The sequence below is a fragment of the Hyperoodon ampullatus genome (genome assembly GCF_949752795.1).
Source record: "Hyperoodon ampullatus genome assembly, chromosome: 8".
NCBI lineage: Eukaryota > Metazoa > Chordata > Mammalia > Artiodactyla > Ziphiidae > Hyperoodon > Hyperoodon ampullatus.
In genome coordinates this window covers 81,554,722-81,575,114 of record NC_136921.1, presented here as the reverse complement: position 1 = coordinate 81,575,114, position 20,393 = coordinate 81,554,722, and the positions used below count along the sequence as shown (strand labels likewise).

At 32.5% G+C, this 20,393-nt stretch overlaps 1 protein-coding gene across 1 annotated transcript in view; it reads left to right on the top strand.

Annotated features, from left to right (window-relative positions):
• SCN1A (sodium voltage-gated channel alpha subunit 1) overlaps positions 1-20,393 on the top strand; it is a gene marked incomplete at both ends in the record, with an annotated part of 86,204 nt that overhangs the window by 51,152 nt on the left and 14,659 nt on the right. The window contains 4 exons of the mRNA XM_079710701.1: positions 7,019-7,139; positions 8,923-9,077; positions 10,851-11,024; positions 14,787-14,909. Of these exons, the coding sequence (XP_079566827.1) occupies positions 7,019-7,139; positions 8,923-9,077; positions 10,851-11,024; positions 14,787-14,909 (573 nt within the window). The remainder of the gene's footprint in view (positions 1-7,018; positions 7,140-8,922; positions 9,078-10,850; positions 11,025-14,786; positions 14,910-20,393) is intronic.

Genomic DNA, 20,393 nt, shown 5'->3' with positions numbered 1-20,393 from the left:
TTCTAACCTTTCAGGAGCTGTCCATTGCTCCCAGTCTATACTCCTTAACATGGCCTACAAGTCCATGCAAAAGTGACCATTACTGACCTTTCCAGCCTCATGTAATAGTACTTCCCACCCCTCCCCAGCCAACTACACTGATCTTTTGTTTCCTAAAACTCCTCATGCTTTATCAGGTTCTGATCTTCATTCCTGTTCCCTCTATCTGGGATATTCTCTTACCCCATATTTCTTCACCTGACTCACTCCCACCCCAACTCATCCTTCTGGCCCCAAATGTCACTTTTTTCTACCCTGTTCTTCTTAGACTGAGTTAGGTGGTGCTCTCAAAATACCCTATACCTACCCTATCATAGTGTGTAGCAATTGTTGCTTGTCTTGTCCTATTTTGAGCCCATTAGGTACTGGGCCTATTATATTCACTATTTTATTTTTTCAGGTCCTAATTTTGATGTTTAGCATATACTAATATTTTTTAGCCGAAAAGATCAAATATCAGCAATTACACATATTACAAACTATAACTGTTACGGAAATTGTTGCTATGTATCAAGTAAGCAAATGACATATTCCACGTGTTATCTTGTTCAATCCTTATGACAACCATGTAAAGTAGGGATCATTCTACAAATTAGAAACTTCAGCTTATGGAGGTCAAGATAATTGCCTAACGTCCATAAAACCAGTCGTTGTGATTCAAACCCAAGCTTGTCTGACTCAAAAGAGAACTCTGCACCCTTTCACTGTAGTTATACAGTTCCCCTATCCAGTAGACACTTTAAAAATATTTGTTAAATATGTTATCATTTAACATTAAAAATTAATGTCAAAAGAATATTAGAGATTCTGCACTCATTTAGCAAAATAAATTTAACAATGGAAATTATTTGGTTTACAATTTTGCTTTCTAGCTTGGGAATTATAAATGCAATTTTGCAATTTTTTGCTTCTAATTCATTTGCACTCGCAATAATTTTCTCTTGGCCCATTATGTGATGAGACGTTTTACCTCCTTTGTTCCTTTATAGCTAATCATCTATATAAAAATTCACTTTTGACATACTTTAAAGCAGAATTCAGAGTATATCAGAGCTGTATTTCTTCACCTTTACCCCTACCTTAGGCAAGTGTTTGAATAACAGTAGATTTCACAATTAATAAGAAAATTTTATATTTATTAAATATGAATAATCCACCAAAGATTGTCGTTCCAATGTAAAGCTCGATGAAGAAATCATCTGAGTTGTAGGGATGATATGGGAATTAATGAGTTAATATTTGACTTTTCTAAGTGCTCTGTGGAAATGCTAAATCTCAGTACAGAGTCTGTTCCTTTGATATTATATTTTTGCCTTGCTGAGAGTTTTTAATATAAGTCATTTTAATTTTTAATATGCTTAGTGTACACTAGAAATATTTACTAATGCACAGTGTATACAATGAAATATTAATACTAATATTTTTAAGGTCGTTGGCATCTCAACTATGTATGATTTAAGATATATATATCTTAAATATATATGTTAATATGTATATATATATATATATATAACAGTAAAATTTCCACCTTTAAAATAGTATATGCGTAGCTTTTAAAATATGTATTTTTCAGAAATAAAAAATGTATATGTGTATACACATATATACACACATATTCTGTATCCTTTTAACCCTTAAATTCCAGATTTATTTTAAAATATTTTTATCACATTATAAATTGAACTTCTAGTAAACTCTATAAATAAGCTTCCTGTAACAAACCAAGTCTGAAATAAAAGTATAAACATCCTAAGATTAAGTCGAGAACAACAACAAAAAAAACCATTTAATCACTTACTCAAAGAAATATTGTGGAGTGTAGTATTTGCTTTCCTTTGTTTTGCTTCACCCTCAAGGTCAAAATCATTTACTATAATACAGAACATTTTTAAAAAGCATGAAATGTTGCATAAATCCATTGAGGAGGAAAAATGCTCTTCCCATCAGGGTTGTAGTTATTAAGTGGTTATTTAATGCCCTGATGTACAAGGCAAAGTGGATGCTTCAGATACACTGTGGTTCCTGCATTCTCTCTGCTCGCTTATTGTCAGCCTGCCAAAAATACATGGACAATATAAGTCCTTACAGAAATTGAGCTATTGAGAGTTACATGTGAAAATATACATATTTTTAAATGAACTAGCTCATTTGGAAATTAGTAAATTAAAGGTTGATTAATGACTTAATAGACATTAAAATGGATATTTAAATAGTCTATTAATCTCAAAGACCATGAGAACCAATTGCTTTATTATGTGAATGGTGAATTTCAAAATAAAATTATATTTCAATGTAAGAACAAAAAAAGGAAAAATTAATTGCCCTTATTGGTTTTTAAATCAATACAAGTACTTATTTGAGAATGTTTTAGTTTTACTGTTATCCAATTTATTTAGTATTTTATCTGAATTCATATCTCATGTGCTAATATAGAGATGGAGTCTTTCCATACATCTAAAAATTCTTCCCTTTTTGAGTAATAGTGTTATTACTCCAACCAAATAAAGAACTCAGAACCGCATCATCTTTGATTTCAACAATGAGAAATATAAGAATATATTGATAAAAGTATATTGGTTGTGAGAGTTTTAATACCATTCTTTTAGTCTGTGATGAATCAAAGAAAAATTAAATAATGACATTGATAATTTGAATAATATAAATAGCAAAAATGTTATAAATGTATGTTATCTCAAAAATTATATGTACAGAGAATTCTTATTTTCAGTGGCCCATGGTATTGATATATATTTATACAAATTTCAAAGTAAGTCTCAATAAATTCAAACAAGCAGACATTGTAGGGCTATTATACCAATAAATTCAAGATAGAAGATATCATATAGGGTTATTAGCTAATCACAATGCAGTCAAATGAGAAATTAATAATAAAATGATAGAAAAAATATAACCACTTGAAAAATTAAAAATGTCCTCCCAAACAGTAAGAACTTTTTCTTCCAAAATCTATGAAATTGGACCAAGCAGTCATTGAATGTCTTACTATTAACAAGGATGATCAAGAAAGGATGAAAGAACATGACAAAGAACTTAGTTTGAGAAATTAGAAAAAGAACAACAAAACAAAGGGAACATAAATAAAGAGAAATTAATGAATTATCAATGTAGCAGATGATATTAGTATAGCACATGGTTCTTAGGGGAAAAAAATCAATAAAACACACAAACTTTAGTGTTGTCAGCAGAATCCTAAGATGATGCCAATGACTCAATAAGCTAGAGTTCAATTTATTAATTTTTTATGTATTTTAATCTATTTTATTTAATACATTATTTAATTTTAAATTTACTTATTAATGTTCTTTATTTAGCTCATCAGTCAAAACTCTTGTTGCCTCCCGTGCATTGCCTAGGCACACTTCAGCTCAGTCACTTCTGTATCTGTTTCATCTTGTGTGTTTTTCTTTTCTTTTTCATACTAATGCTATTTGTTTACATTATGTATGGACTTATAGAAAAAACACTAACTTTTTTCTCTGGTTAGCATAATTTATCTAGAGTATTTTAACTGGCCTGAGCCTACTTGCCTGTGGTTTGGTCCTTCTAACATTCACTTGTCATTTTATCTGATGTCAGTATGACAAAGGTGGGGCAGGTTTCCCTCACTAGTGTGAGAATCAGGGTCTATCAAGGGGGTCAGCAAGGATGTGGTTTACTAGGCTTCTTTTGCAAAATGTTGCTTTAGGGAGTTATTTAAACCAGATAGGAATACTAAATTTAAAACTCGAACCTGTAATCATGTCCCATTCCTGAAATGTATACAAACTCCTTCCAATCCCAAACATTAAACTGCTTCATTTTGAAAATTGATACATACTTACATTAAAATGTGCCTTTGGGCTTCTTGTTCCAGTCTGGGTTCATTGTTTGCAGTTCTGCATCATCACTTTAGCATGAGCCACACCTGTAATTCATCATCTATGAGTCCAGTTTAGGTTTTTCAAAGAGGACAAAGATTTTAAAGAACCTTATAAGGCAACCTGAATTTAGCATCCTTCCAGAAATTTATATCCCAGATACATCCCCCCCATATTTTTGGCCACGCCCATGGCATGCAGGATCTTAGCTCCACAACCAGGGATTGAACCTGTGCCCCCCACTAGACCACCAGGGATGTCCCTAGATACCCCTTTTTAAAAATAATTATTCACGCCTAATTTTACAATGTTTTTTAATGTGTTTGTATATGTATGAGAGATTTGTCTTTATTAAGTTTATGCAATGATTTCAACTTAGTTTTTTTTTTTTTTTTTTTTTTTTTTTTGCGGTACGCGGGCCTCTCACTGTTGTGGCCTCTCCCGTTGCGGAGCACAGGCTCCGGACGCACAGGCTCAGCGGCCATGGCTCACGGGCCCAGCCGCTCCGCGGCATATGGGATCCTCCCGGATCGGGGCACGAACCCGTATCCCCTGCATCGGCAGGCGGACTCTCAACCACTGCGCCACCAGGGAGGCCCTCAACTTAGTTTTTATGAATACAATAACTAACTTTGTTTTCAAACTCATTTTATCAAATGCAAGAGTAAATTCTGTAGTTACATTAATTTACAATAGTACAGGTTGATTTGAACACAAACAAAACTCATTTTTGATAAGTACACAACTCACCAGGTGGAAGAAGAGATGCACAGGTGTACTAGAGTGTAGCCCACCTCCTGAGAAAATATCAGCACACCACCGGCATCAGTCATTGTGTTCTACAGAGAAAATGCCAAGCATCGTTAGCTTGGTAAGTCAGTTAGTATGGAGGTGGGCTAAATAAAAAGAAGTATGTGCCAAAAGAATTGTGCCGATAAAGTGGTGAAGATGAGAGAGTAATTATTCTTCTTCCACAATGATGGGCAAAAGCCACTATAAGCAAAAGCCAGAGAACATTAAGAAGTTCACCTTGACTAAAGGACAGCTTCTGTGAAAGATATATTTGGGAAATTTGGTTAGAAAGCTAAGTTGGAGACAGAAATTTCATTTGGTAGTAATATCTGAAACAGAGGTATTCATTCATTTACCAAATATTTATTGGGCATGTAGCATAAGTCAGGCTTTGTGTTCCACAAAGGTCTAGAATTAGGTGAGGCGAGAATAAGGATGAACTTATTATTTATAGCTGTCCAAAAAAAAAGTGACAGTAGTCAACAGAGAGTTCATAAGAATTTGGAAGATGAAACTGAGAGAAGAGTTATTTCAAAGGTAGAATTAAATGACTTTACTGTCAATATTTGAAATGAATAAGACAAGGAGATTTGAGTCTAGGTGCTGAAAGAATGATATTGCAAAGAATCGGAATCAGGAACTTGGTTTAAAAAGTAGGTTTAGGATAGGAAAAAAAAAAGACGTCTTTAATTAAGAGCATGCTGAGTTTAAGTGACACTAGGCACACTTCTACTTTCCTGCCATAGTCCAGGCAGATCATGGAATATACTTACATTGCTTAAGATGTGTTTGGAAATTAATTTGTAAACATCTAGAGGATCACTTGTCTATACCTGGGAACTTTCCAGGAGCACATCTTCCAACTGAGTACTAATAATGGGCATTTAATCATCTTTTATATCCTTTTAAAATTTCAAAAATGTAGATTGATTCCCAACTGTATGCATTAAAGGGAAAATATGCTTAGAAGTAGAGTAACTGGTAACATATTACAAAGTTGGGTTATAAGACAAGAATAGATAATTTTAAAGAATATTCTTAAGAATAAAGTTGGTCATATTGGCAACAGCTCTCATCTGAAGAAAGTCTGACCCAGTAAGACCTGGAGTAACTATACATTAAAAAAGGTATCAATTTATTTTATCATCATCTAGGCAAGCCACATCAGGGGAGGATATTTAGGGCGGCAATAAGTAGACATAAACAAATTAATTTTATATTATTTTAGGTTCACATCAGTACTCACAGTTGCTAATTGGAAAACTGAAATCTGGGTTACCAATAATGATATTTAGTAATGGATACAAAGTTTGATATGGAGCCTGATATTTAGCACTATGTGTGAAGAACTGTGATAAGCAAAAGCTGGATTTGTCCAGAAATGTTAAAGACTTTTCAAACAGTATTTTAAAAAAATTTCTCTGTGAGTTAAAGTAATATTATACCAAAATGTTTTATTATTGCTTGTGCTTAAGTTACTATTATGACATTTGCTTTATAACAAGTATATAATTCATTTGGCATAATTACTGTAAACAAAGATTAAATAGAACTCATGTCTACACATACCCAAAAGTTAGTTTTTTGCATCTGATGAAATAATTTTCATGAAGACACTGAATATATGTATTATGTAAAATTCCATTATTGGTTTATGTTATAAACAAGGTGCCTTTGTTTTTGTTTTTGTGTTTCACTTCAAGATTGAATGGTAGATTCTCTTCATCTGTTAGACTCATCTTGATAGTTTTTCTATGGATTATTTCCACTTTTAAATTGATGGAAGAATTATAAGCATGTGAATACACTGTTTCTTTTATTTCAGAAACAGTGTGGTTGCACAGAAGTCAGAGCATGGGCTTTGGGCTCAGGAATAATTCTATCAAATCTTGGCTTTCTCACTTGTTGGTTATATGACATTAGACAAGTTACTTAACCTGTCTAAACCTTAATTTTATCATTTGTAAAGTGATAATGATTATCACTAACTTCCCCTCTCCCACCCCTCCCTCTGGGGCTTCTCTAATTCATAGGACAGTGGTTTGCTTAGTAAATGTTTTTGATGGCCGTTTGTAACTTCATAACATAGCAGTCTGACTTCATACATTGCAAATTATGGTAAAGGAGTTACCATAGATGATTTCCTTATTTCCCCTTCTTATTCAATCATTTTTTTTGCTCTAATCTTAAAATCTCTTCATTTCAAGGAGAATCCAGAATCAGTTCATTGTACTAATCCTTTCTTGCTAGGCTATTTCTTAGGTACCAAAATTAAAGTGATTTACTTTTTATGTCCATCTCATGCTCAGAAACTTAATGAAAGCAGTAGCTCATCTGAAGGCAGCACTGTAGACATTGGAGCACCTGCCGAGGAACAGCCTGTAGTGGAACCTGAGGAAACCCTTGAACCTGAAGCCTGTTTCACTGAAGGTAAAGAACATGATCTTCATGTTAATCTTCCCTTTATAGAGTGCAGTTTTTTTTAGCTGTTGATCACCCAAAATGGACCACTCAGAATAGAACTTTGTCGTCCATCTATTTCACTTACCTCTTATATGCCAACAGATTTAAAATCTCACGTTATGTTTTGGTTATATCTGCCTATTATGTGTAAGGGACCATGAACATGGAGAAAAAATATTTTAATGTAATCAAAACTAATGACTAATTTATAATATTTCAAATAAAATGGTGATTTCACAATAAGTTGGCATCTTAAACACTAGTCAAAATTCTCATACACAAAAGTTACTTTAGAAATAATTTTTTAGCTATTAAAGTCAAATGAGTTGCAAATGCTCAAAGGTATTTTTTTAACAAAATCATTATTTTCCAGTGCTTGCTGGGTGAAACAGGAAATAAGCACTGCCCAATACCTGATCCCTGCACAGTATCTAGTTTAACCTGGCACAATATGGACAATAAGTCAAAGAGCTTTGTTTTCTTCATGATTAGTATTTCCCATGGTCTGAGTTTCTCGGGAATTTGAGTTTTGAAGATATGAATATATTTGCATATTCCCTATTCTGTGATTTTTTTTCCTCATAGGCCTGATATATATCTTCTCCATCTTTTCCTGTATAAATTATACACATCACTCAAAGTCCTCAGAACTACCTTCATCCAACCATGGTGGAAAAAGCTTCTTATTCCTCTGAACAGCTATAAATAAAGATATTCTTTAATTCACCTGATAACTAATCATGTATTATCTTATGAGGGTTCTTCTCTTTCTCTTTTGAACTGTTACATGTATCTTTACTGGCTTTCTTCCTTCCTTCCCTTCTTTCCCTTCCCCTCCTTTCTCCCTTTTCTTCAAGCATACCTGATTTTTTTTTTTTGACTTGAGGCAGGGTTCTTTTGTTTATATCTGTTCTTAAAAACCAGATTGTAGGTTTTCTGGGGGAAAGTCCATGTTCTGTACCTTTTTACATTTTTTCCCTTTTTCTTTTTTTTTAAATATCCTCTATGGCGATTACAAAGGTGCTCACAAATTTCTCTTGATTTAATTATTTTTTTAATTTTATTTTTTTATTGGAGTATAGTTGATTTACAATGTTGTATTAATTTCTGCTGTACAACAAAGTGATTCAGCTTTATATATATACATTCTTTTTTATATTCTTTTCCATTATGGTTCCTGTTGATTTAATTCTTGTTAGAGTGAGTGAAAGCAGTATAGGGAAGGCAACACCAAATCAAAGCAGGACTATGCAAACCACATTTTAGTGGACTAAATTCATCTTGAAAATTATATAAGCTCTTCTAGGAGCACCATAAGAGAACCTAAACAGTAATAAACAGCATTGTTGGGTGAGAACAATATTATTACTCTGCATCCTCTTTAAAAGTGACATTTTCTGCTTATTATTAATTTCACTTTGAAGTCCTTTCCTAGAGTGACTTCAACAAAGTGCAATAGGATGATATAGTACAAGGCAAAGCTACTTAACATGTACTTGTACTTTACAACGTTCTTTCTTGGACAATAGCAGTTGGGTCAGAAAAAACAGGTATTACCCAGGGAACCGTTTAAAGAGGCTGAATAGTTTTCACAATTTCACTCTGCTAATAGATGTGCTCTTACTACTCCAGGCTTAGAGAGTTATCCTAGCAAGATAGAGATGGCAGTAGCAATGAGAAAGTGAATCCGGGACATCATTGAAGCAGCAGAAGTTATTTACCTACTCCTGTTTGAACATTATACTTGCAGGATGTGTACAAAGATTCAAATGTTGTCAAATTAGTGTGGAGGAAGGGAGAGGAAAACAATGGTGGAACCTGAGAAGAACGTGTTTCCGAATAGTTGAACATAACTGGTTTGAGACCTTCATTGTTTTCATGATTCTCCTTAGTAGTGGTGCTCTGGTGAGTGAATATTAAGCAAAGGTGCTATAATGCCAAGTCTTAGAATCACCTAATACTAATGACTTATTAATCCTTTCTGTAGCATTGTTTTATTATCCAATGCATTATTTTTCCTGAACCCTCATTCTACATCCATTTCCGTGGAATCAGCCATCACCTCTGTTTGATAACCCCCAAACTGTTATCTCCATTTATGTCTTCTTCCTTAAACATACGTGCATCGCTATATCCATCCATCCATACACCCATCCATCCATACACCCATCCACACATATACCCACCCACCCACCCTTCTACCCATCTCCAGTGCATCTTTAATTACCCCACTTCATTCTTACAGACTATATACAATGTATAACTATGCAGTTCTGGATTTACTTTTATTAGGTATACATATACTTCTAACAAGCTATTTATTAATTTTTGCTTATTATTAAGTACCCCCCCAAATTTGTCCCTCTAGTTTATTCGTTATAACCAAAGAACATGAGTATTTAATTACTCATATTTTAACAAGAAAGTAAGCATGGCAACTACAGTAAAGTCCTGTGATTGGGTATATATAACTTCTAAGTTCTGATGAATTTTGTTTATGAATGATATTATTATCTCTTTATGGACAGTCAAAAAGTCCTTAGGAACCACTTCTCTGTCCATTTCGAATTGGGTCCACTGTTCTTATGCTACTCAGAGAACAATGGATATTGGTAACAATAAATATTGGGCAGCGTGCCTAAGGGATTATTTAAGGACTAGTTTCTCTCTATATAAAAGTGCTCATCAGAATCAATTTCTATTTATATGAAAATCATTTACAAAAATATAAAGTATAGCATATAGATAGCATTTTAGGAAAATGCTGACACAAATAGACTACTTAAGCCATAAGATAGATGTAGATAGATAGATAGATAGATAGATAGTAGATAGATAGATAGTTAAAGGATGGAAAGATGATAAAACTTGCCTGATTGAAACACAATTACTTAGTTTTCTTTAACTTAAAAGTGTATAATTCTAACACAGGCCTATATTTTTCTGCATATTTCTCTGATGAAATAAATTTTATCTACATGCCACTTTAGACAAGAAATAGTTTTTCACCATTTAAATGAATATATACTTAGATATAAAATATCAAGTGAGGTTCATATTAGAAGAAGAATACATATTTGAGTCTAAATGAGAAGTAATTTCATCTTACCATCCTTGTCACACCATATCTTTGCTGAGAAATATAAATTATCAACAAAATGAAGGGGCAAAGGGAACAAATGAACTCAACTGTATAGTAAAAGTAGGCAATGTGATGATCAATTACAATTTCTGCTTTATGAAAAATATAAGCCTTCACTTTTTATTTCTTCAACCTCCTTTCTATGGCAAAAAATAAAAATTAAAAAAGCCAACAGGAGGAAGCAAAAGATATGAAACAAAAGGAATAAATAACTTCAAGTTAGGGTAGCAGCATCAAGATGTGACATCAAGAACTATTTCCTGAACAAGTCAAATTAATTCATTAGAGTTATGCTTTTACTTCTTCCTTCCAGTTATATCAATAGAGAGCATAACTTTTCTCCTGATTCATTAAAAGATCTTTGAGATAAAGAAAAGACAGCGATAGCTACTCTTCCTCTACCCTCCTATTCCAATGAAGTGTCATATATATAAAATCAGGAAAAGATATTTATATGTGGTCAGAAAAAATAGCTTATAATAGTTGTAATAGCATAATAGTTTCAGAAAGCTAAAATGCATAACTTTTCTTTATAGGCATTTGAGGATATATATATTGATCAGCGAAAGACGATCAAGACAATGTTGGAATATGCTGATAAGGTTTTCACTTACATTTTCATTCTGGAAATGCTTCTAAAATGGGTGGCATATGGCTATCAGACATATTTCACCAATGCCTGGTGTTGGCTAGACTTCTTAATTGTTGATGTAAGTATCCTCCTCTTTATCTTCCATTCAAGGTAATTTGTTTTATCTATAAACTAATTCTAAAATAGTGAATCTTTGATCACTCTGTTATACTGACAGGATATGCTATTTAGTAGACACTAAACTAATTCACTGAATAATAGTGTAGTTTTTGTAAGAAATAAGCTAATTTAATACTGATTTAGCATGGGGGATGGGATTTGTGGTGGTTATCTAGAAGAAAAAGCTGGGAAAAAACGTATCAGAACTTTGTAGGGAGAGTGGTGAAATAGGGTATGTTTAAATTATTTACGTTGTGAATCAGACAGAGTCGAGCTTGAATCCCAGCCCCACCACTGATTGGTTGTGTGCCACTGAGTAATTTACTTGGCTTTTGACTCTGTAAAATGATGATATTAGTGCATACAGAGTTAAAGACATTCAATAAACAGTGATGATGGTGGAAGCTAATGTCAATTTTTAAAAATTCTTTTTGATCTTCTCAAAGTTTTTAAAGGATATATTTAAAGAGTAGATTATATAGATTATAACTCCATTATAGGAAGTAAGATGTACGGGGTGTAGTGAAAAACTCTACTTCATCCTGTGATGGGGAGTTTCCCCAGTGTAACTATAGATTTGCAGCAAGCCTGTAATGTACCAACAGCCCTTCACAGAGTTTGTAAACCTAATGATTAATATTTCATCTACCCAAAACAAGTGGCTGCCTTTGAGATTTGTTAAAGGTAAACATCATGTTATATGTTATAAGTTTGGCATAATTTCAGTTTTAGAAAATATTATATAATATATAATATTACAACTTCATAGGCAACAGTTTTATTACCCAAAGATGATAATTCAGCAGAACTATGCAGATTTCTTATAGAAAATATTTCTAGAACTAAGGGTCATGCATATATATTATATCTCTTTAATTCTGAAAAAAGGCAAACCCAGAGCTATTTGAAAAGCTTAACGGTGTTACTATGAAATGAGTGAATTGAAAAAAGCCTCAAAAGGGTGATAAGGGGTTCATATCCAACATATACAAACAGCTCATACAACTCAGCATCAAACAAACAAGCAGCTAAATTAAAAATGGGCAGAACTGAATAGAATTTTTTCCAAGGAGAAAATGCAGATGGCCAATAGGCACATGAAAAGATGCTCAACATTGCTAATCATCAGGGAAATGCAAATCAAAACCACAATGAGGTATCACCTCACACCTTTCAGAATGTCTATCTTCAAAAAGACCACAAATAAATATTGGCGAGGATGTAGAGAAAAGGGAACCCTTGTACACTGTTGGTGGGAATATAAATTGGTGCAGCCACTACGGAAAACAGTATGGAGGTTTCTAAAAAAGCTAAAAATAGAACTATCATATGATCCACAAATTCCGCTCCTGGGTATATATCCGGAGAAAATGAAAACACTAATTTGAAAAGGTACATGCACCCCAATGTTCACAGCAGTATTATTTATAATAATATAAAAACATGGAAGCAACCTAAGTGTCCATCAACAGATGAATGGGGTCTTCCCTGGTGGCGCAGTGGTTGAGAATCTGCCTGTTAATGCAGGGGACACGGGTTTGAGCCCTGGTCTGGGAGGATCCCACATGCCGCGGAGCAACTAGGCCCGTGAGCCACAACTACTGAGCCTGCACGTCTGGAGCTTGTGCTCCGCAACAAGAGAGGCTGCGATAGTGAGAGGCCCGCGCACGGCGATGAAGAGTGGCCCCTGCTTGCCACAACTAGAGAAAGCCCTCGCACAGAAACGAAGATGCAACACAGCAAAAAAAAAAAATTAATTAATTAACTCCTACCCAATATTCTGTAAAAAAACAAACAAACAGATGAATGGGTAAAGAAGATATGATATATGTGTGTGTGTGTGTGTGTGTGTGTGTATATATATATATATATATATATATATTCATATCTACACAATAGAATGCTACTCAGCCATAGAAAAGAATGAAATTTTCCCATATGCAACAACACAGATGGACCTGAAATAAGTCAGACAGGAAAAGACAAATACTGTATGTTATCACTTATACGTGGAATCTAAGAGTAAAGCAAACTAATCAATATAACAGAACAGAAACAGACTCACAGATATAGAGAACAAACTAGTGGTTATCAGTGGGGAGAGGGAATGGGGGAGGGGCACAATAGGGGTAGGGGATTAAAAGGTACAAACTACTATGTATGAAATAAATAAGCTACAGGGATGTATTATACAGCACAGGGAATATAGCCAATATTTATAATAACTTTAAATGGAGTATAATCTATAAAAATTTTGAACTACTATGTTGTACAACTAAAACTAATATAATATTGTAAATCAAATATACCTCAATAAAAAAAGGAAAGAAACCTCAAAAGAATAATTGCTTCAGCATGTCACAAAGAGAAAAAGTTTCTAATATTTGAGATTTAAAGCATTAGAAGTTATATCATATTTCAACTGCTCATAATTTTTCACACTATGCTTTAAATCTAAATATAATTTAATCCTTTTGAAAATTCCTGAGCTTTGCTTTTCTCTATTATGCTTATTCCATGTCTGAATTTTTTAGTGGAAGAATGATGATTTTATTTATTATTACGAGTTGGTTTTTAATAGCCATTTCCGAAATATTTTAAGAAAATAATTCTGAAGGGAATTTTATAGTTTTGTAATAATAATACTTTTATTTTTCACAGTTCTATTTTAATTATTTCATAAGGATCAGTGTATCACTCTAAAAAAAGACAAAAGGAATTATAGCACATCTCAAGTAAACTAAAAAGCATATTAAACATAAGCCAACTTAATACACTTAAACATAGAAAATTTTGCAAAAATAGTATCCAGTGTATTTGGAACTATCCAATACCAGCTATTCTCAAACCAAAGAAATTCTAACTCTGGATGCAGAGTTTTGGTCTTTATTTAGAGAATTGCACATCTAAAATTTTTATTTCTTAGTTTTAGTTGCATATTTCATGCAAATGAAGTTAGTTTATTTATTTCTTTATTTGGTAAACATTTATTGACTGGCGATTTTGGGCCAAGTACCATGGCAGAAGCTCTAGATTAGTATAAAAATTTTGAGTAAGTTTCATGATGGAATTAGTTTTAAGTTACATTATTTACATAGGAATAAACTTTAGATAAGTGAAAACAAAGTATTAGCAAGACAACAAAAATTCATCTTCAAATAATCAACCTCAAAATTAATATGACAGGGCATTAATTTCTGTGGGTATCAATTATAATTAGTTGAAAATACCAACACAGGATAGATATTTCTTGCTTTTTCTGGTACAATAACAGTTTTTATATTTTATTACTAACCATTGGCAAAGCCCTAAATTCAGCAGCAACTTAATAAAATAAAGGAAGAATAATCAATGACATTTTCCTATACCTGGACTTCTTCCTTTCTAAAATCAATTTTTACTTAGGTTTTCTAACTAACTGAGTAGTTAATAAATCACATGGCATTTAATTTTTTTATTCAACTAGTTTTTAATTAACAACATGAAAGCTACTTTCTTTGCATGCAACTAAAAATTTTTCCTTAAAATTTTAAAAGGTTTACTGAAAATATGTAGCCATTCATCTTCTGAGTAATTATAAACAAAAATTGTAATTACCACAATGTTGTAAGTAACTATACTTCAATAAAATAATTTTTTTTTAAATTGTAATTATTGTATTACATAGTAACTACAAATTGAATGACAATGATTCTATTTATTTACTTTTGTGTGTGTGCAGGTTTCATTGGTCAGTTTAACAGCAAATGCCTTGGGTTACTCAGAACTTGGCGCCATCAAATCTCTCAGGACACTAAGAGCTCTGAGACCTCTAAGAGCCTTATCACGTTTTGAAGGGATGAGGGTAAGGAAAATGAAAGAACCTGAAGTACTGTATAGAGCCAAAATTATTAAAGTAAATTTTGAAAAAGGAAAACTCATGCATGCAAAAGGAATGGCAAATCCTTGCAAATTGCTACTTTTATCTGTTGCATATTTACTTCTAGGTGATATGCAAGAGAACTTAGGCCTCCTTTGAAATGATATAATATCATTTATCTGCCTTGCTCATTAAAATGACTTTATTTCCTAATCCATTTTGGGAGTTTCCTTACAAACCTGTACACAAAAAAACAGATGCACTATTAAAGTACTGTGTGTAATGATGATGATAATAATCAACTAAAGTGAATTCTGCATCATGTGCTTCTCATTTGTGGTGGTCTAAACTGTACTTAATGAGTTGTATTGAAAACAATATGAATCATACATGTGCCTAAATATAAGAGTAAAGGAAAAAATTTTTAATTGTCAAAATTTTGTCTGTACAATGCCAAAGTTTGCGTTATTTGAATGTATTCAAGGGTAGATATTAAATATTAACTGAATTTTAAAAAATTTTTAAGTTATGTTAATATAGCTTCAATTTATAACTGCATTAATCTTCTTAATTTATATAAATGGCAATATCAACTTAAAGATTATATATAAATCTGCACAATTTTTCATGAAAATGAATTTAAACTTTTATAACATAATGAATAGAAAATATAATTTTGACTCATTACCATAGATGATTCATAAATTAACCATAACTTAAATATCATTTATATGAGTCACAGAAAATTTTATATTACTCCTTTTAAGGAAATATTACGGCATTCCCTAGGATTCATAACAGGTTAAAAAATTTGCCATTATTGACTTGTTATTTTCCATGCCTTTTAAAAAATATGAAGCATTAATCTATAAGGTGTATAACATAAAAATTTAGTTTCTTTGTTTTAATCAAATTTCCTTTTACTAAAACAAAGCTGCTGAACTAAGTGTGATTCCAACAGGAAAAACATTGCTCTTTTGCTGCCTAAGATTTCGTTATGTTTATAGAAACCAAGCTATATTGTAGACTTACATTTGCATTTTCTAGTTTGTTGATAGCCTTATGCGTTCTTCTAAAATAAAATTTATTATAAATGTCACCTTTTAAGAACATAAGACTATCTTATGAAATCTTCAATTGAAGACTTCTGCAATTTCCCTAACATCTATAAAAAAATGTTTCCTCACTAGAAACAATTTAACACAATATAATACGGTCTTATTTTATTTCTCACAGAGATCCTCAAAGTTTACTAAAATGTTATTGGAAATTCTCTTCAGGATATGTGAAAATTAAGTTTATTTTCCAATTAAAATGTCACTTTTGTTTTAGACTGGTAGTTTCAGTTCTGGAGAAAAATATAATTTTTATACATTCTACTTAAACATTTTTTGATTTTTTTTGAAAACATTTGATTGATTCTGCTGAATCAAAGTAATACATTGGAAAAGTTTTCTGAAATCTGAACAATGCTAAACATTTGGAGCTGTTGTAATTATTTCAAATTTGACCTTTTGGAAGTTTATTAAGTCCATGAGTCAAATGCCCAGATATTTTCATATTTAACACCTTATTTCCATAACAATATTGACCCTGTGGGCCTTTAATTTTTACAGAAATAACCTTATCTATAATTTTGATCAATAATGCTTTTTATATTATAAGGAGAGACTAATTTTTGAAACTTGGAGTTTTAAAAACAAAATCCTTATAGATGCTGATAGAAGATGAACTAATCGTTTAAATTGTCAGATTTATGAATATGGTCCTTGCCTCTTAATGACAGCATATATACAACCCTAAAATGGCTGATGATTTCAACATGTATTTGGCATTGTAGAGACAAAATAACCTGATTATTTATTCTATTTTTGTTTCTTTGTTTCTGGTATTTGCAATTTTTGACTTTGTAAACAATATAATCATGGATGATGGTGAGGATGGAAATAATAATGATGATTATAATTGGGAAGTTAGCTTTGAATATATTCAGAAACTCTCATTTTATTCTTTTCCCTAACAGCATAAAATCACAATAGCTATGTCAAAGCGTAAATCAGGCTCATTTTATTTTTGTTTTGTCACTTCTTCAAAGCATGTGCTTTAGTGCAACATTACCAAATAAAGCATGTGCTTGATAAGAAGTTAGAAATTAAGAAATAAATTATCATCACTCTGCCCTTTATGTTTTGCATGTTCTATGCACATTTCTGGCTGACAGCTTTGAAACATTTATTGTATTTCAAATTTCCAGTCCAAATTTTCAACTTGTAAAATTGAACTGAGTGAATTGATGTCATGGATAACTTAAGTAAAATAAATTTTGTATTTTTAATTTCCTTGTCTAGGAAATCTTAAATACCTTCTTTTTCAAAAGAACTCAAGACATGATTGATAGGTAAACAGACAGAGAGCATTATATACAAAAAGTAACACCAAATGTTCTGTCATATCAGATTTCTAACTAATAACAAACTATATATTTCTATTTTATATAGGATAATCTTGCTCCAACTTGGATGGGGTGGAGCGCTGGTTCCGCCCCTCAGCCCTTTATTATGGGTACTGTATTACCCCTTTTGCTTCCTTTCATCCTTTCACTGTGACTTTGTGTTAGTGGGATGAGGGAGGGCTTGGGAAGGGTACTATCACACCACAGTAAGGAAAATACAGTATTTACATTCTAATCCCCTATTTTCAATTGTCTTAAATTTTCTTTTGAGAAAAATACCTTTTGTGAATTTACCCTCTGTGTATTTGAACCTCAACTGCTGATATCTTTTAAGTTTCACTCAATATGATTTAGATGTGTGTATACTAAATTATCCATTTATGGGGAGATTATCTGATTGGTGAGGGTTGGGGACCCTGGTTTAGAATGGTTGCGTGAAGTTTTTAACTTATCAAGATGATGATGCTGTTTGAGGCATTTAAAATAACACTTGCTATTTTCTACTTTGGTCCGGGGCCTGAAAATTGACATCAAGATACCGGCAGTGGCTTCCTTGCCTTGTTGACATGTGTGAGCAGATGCTAGGGTGCAGTATTCCAAGTTTCATAAAACTGGTATTGATTGTGTGATCATTCTCATACTTTATTAAGTTTAAGTTTATAGGGGTTATTTTTCAAATATAACAAAGCAAAAATATATTAAGAAAGAGTTGAGTAAGCACATGTGATTTGTGTTTTAAATAAAGAAAAGTAAATATGAAAGGACCCACTTATTTGAATTATACAGACTAGAACACCCACCTAGAAATAAAACATCTTATTATGTGTATTAAGATAGAATTTAATGCATAAACTTACTTCGTAGACTACATCACTCCCAACTAACCTTTTAGTATCTTAGAAAATATCATAGTGAAAACATAAATAAAAATAAATCTACATTTTGTTTATTCTTAAAGTTTGGGAATAATGTGCAATGAGGACAGTTTTTATTTTTGAGGGAGAGAAAAAGTTGGAATTTTTGTTTGGATAATTAATGTATCATATCTTTCAAAAATAATTACCGTAATTAAATCCCACAACACAAATGCAGACATTAGATTTAAAAAAGACTCTATTACTCTTCTTCATACTTTAAAATGTGTGATTTCTACTTTGCCTACTTTTGGTTTTTATTCACATAGTTTTTCAGTATTTTGATTAATGAAACATTGCAATCCATGAGTAGTATTGATTTGAAGTTCAAAGACAATTCATTCAGACAAGAGGACATTTCTACATGTATCAAAATTCCCAACATTAATTTGCATATTTAATTATCAATCCCTCATTTCATGTTGATTTATTTAAAAAGCAGATAATGAACCAGAGACAGAAAGAGTTTCTGTAAGAGTGAGTTGTGTGCTAGAATACAGAAATTCTATTTTGATGACGTTTTGCAAAACATTTGTGAGAAGCAACCTCTAGTATTAATTCATTAAGATAGTTCCTTTCTTAGAACCTCCTTTTACGCAGCCTGAAACCTCAATTTGTTCTTTCCAACTTGTTTAGTCCAGTTCTGTCTAGTGCCTTCACCACCTGGGAACCAATTACTGCAGTTCCCTAGAGCCAGAAAGGAGTTAATACCCTTCCCTCTGTGCTGAACCAAGGAAGGGCTTGGGGCTCCTGGGAAAAGACAATCCTTTCTCTCATCCTTCATTGCCTAATTTAATGAGATTTTAAGTATGAATGGACCTTTGTATAGTAAATCCTTTTATCTTCATAAAAATAAACGTTTTCTCTGGGCCAAATGTATGCCAACGTTGTAAATGTATCTTGAAAGGCACTGCTGCTTATATCATGAATTGCATAGAGTTAATTTTAGTGCAAATCCAATCCCCAGTTTCAAAAGAAACCCCTCAGACTTATTAGCTAACCCCAAATTATTTTGTGTTCAGCTCTTTATTCTCATCCCATATCCAGAAATAGCATTTAAAAATGATGTTTTGATCAATAAATGCTAAGCTAACCTTTACTTCATTCATTCATTCAATCACCATTTTTGTAGTCCTGTATTCAAAGCACCTGCTATATTCCTGTATTCAAGGCACTCAAAGGCTTGGAGAGTTCACAAATATATTTTTTCGTCTTAAATTAAAAAAAAAAAAAGCCTACCATCTGTCAAGATTATGGGAATGCCATTCATTAACTCTAACACAGAGCAATCTGGGTACCGGATAAGTACGAGTGACTCTAAGGAAAATTAGTGAGGTCGAGTAGAAGAAGCACTAGATGCCATTTCTAGTCTACATTCTGAACTTAACCTAGCTTAGCTCATTTCTCTCATTTGCCAAATGAGAATGCAGTAGTAAAGTATCTCTATAGTCCTGTCCAGTGCAGGAATTCTGATTTTTGAATTCAAAAGAGGAAACACTCATCTCTCTTTTGGAGGCTAAACTGAGAGGTGAAGTGAGGCTCCATGACAGAAGTGCTGCTTAAACTACAGCTTGTGAGAAGAGAGAGTGTTTCAGAAGGGGAGGTATTGGACAAGGAATTTCAAAGGAAAGGGCATCTCAATTCTCTGGTAATGTTATTAGCACATGGTAATTACATTAGTTGGATTGGCATGAAGGCTAGATGGCTAGGGAAGTTAAAACTAGAAATGTAGATTGAGGAGTGATTTGAACATCAAGGTAAGGAAAATGTTTGATAATCAGTGGGAAGCCATTAAATAATTTTAAATGAGAGTTGGAAATTAATTCATCTTATATGAATTAAAGGAAAGAGGAAATTGGAAGACTCTGAAAATGGTACAAGTAGGTACTAACAGATGTCAGAACTAGGGTGGCGATCATGAAAATGGAGAAGTGATAGAGGTGAGAAAAGCTTGGAAGAAAAAAGTGTGAGACTTACAGATTGATGTGAAAAGAATTCAAGAAATAGGTGTAGGTAGCCAGTGTTCTGCTCATGGGCTAAATTGGATGTTGTAGGTAAAAAAAAAAAAAAAAAAAAACACCAAAAAACCCTGCATTTTAACAT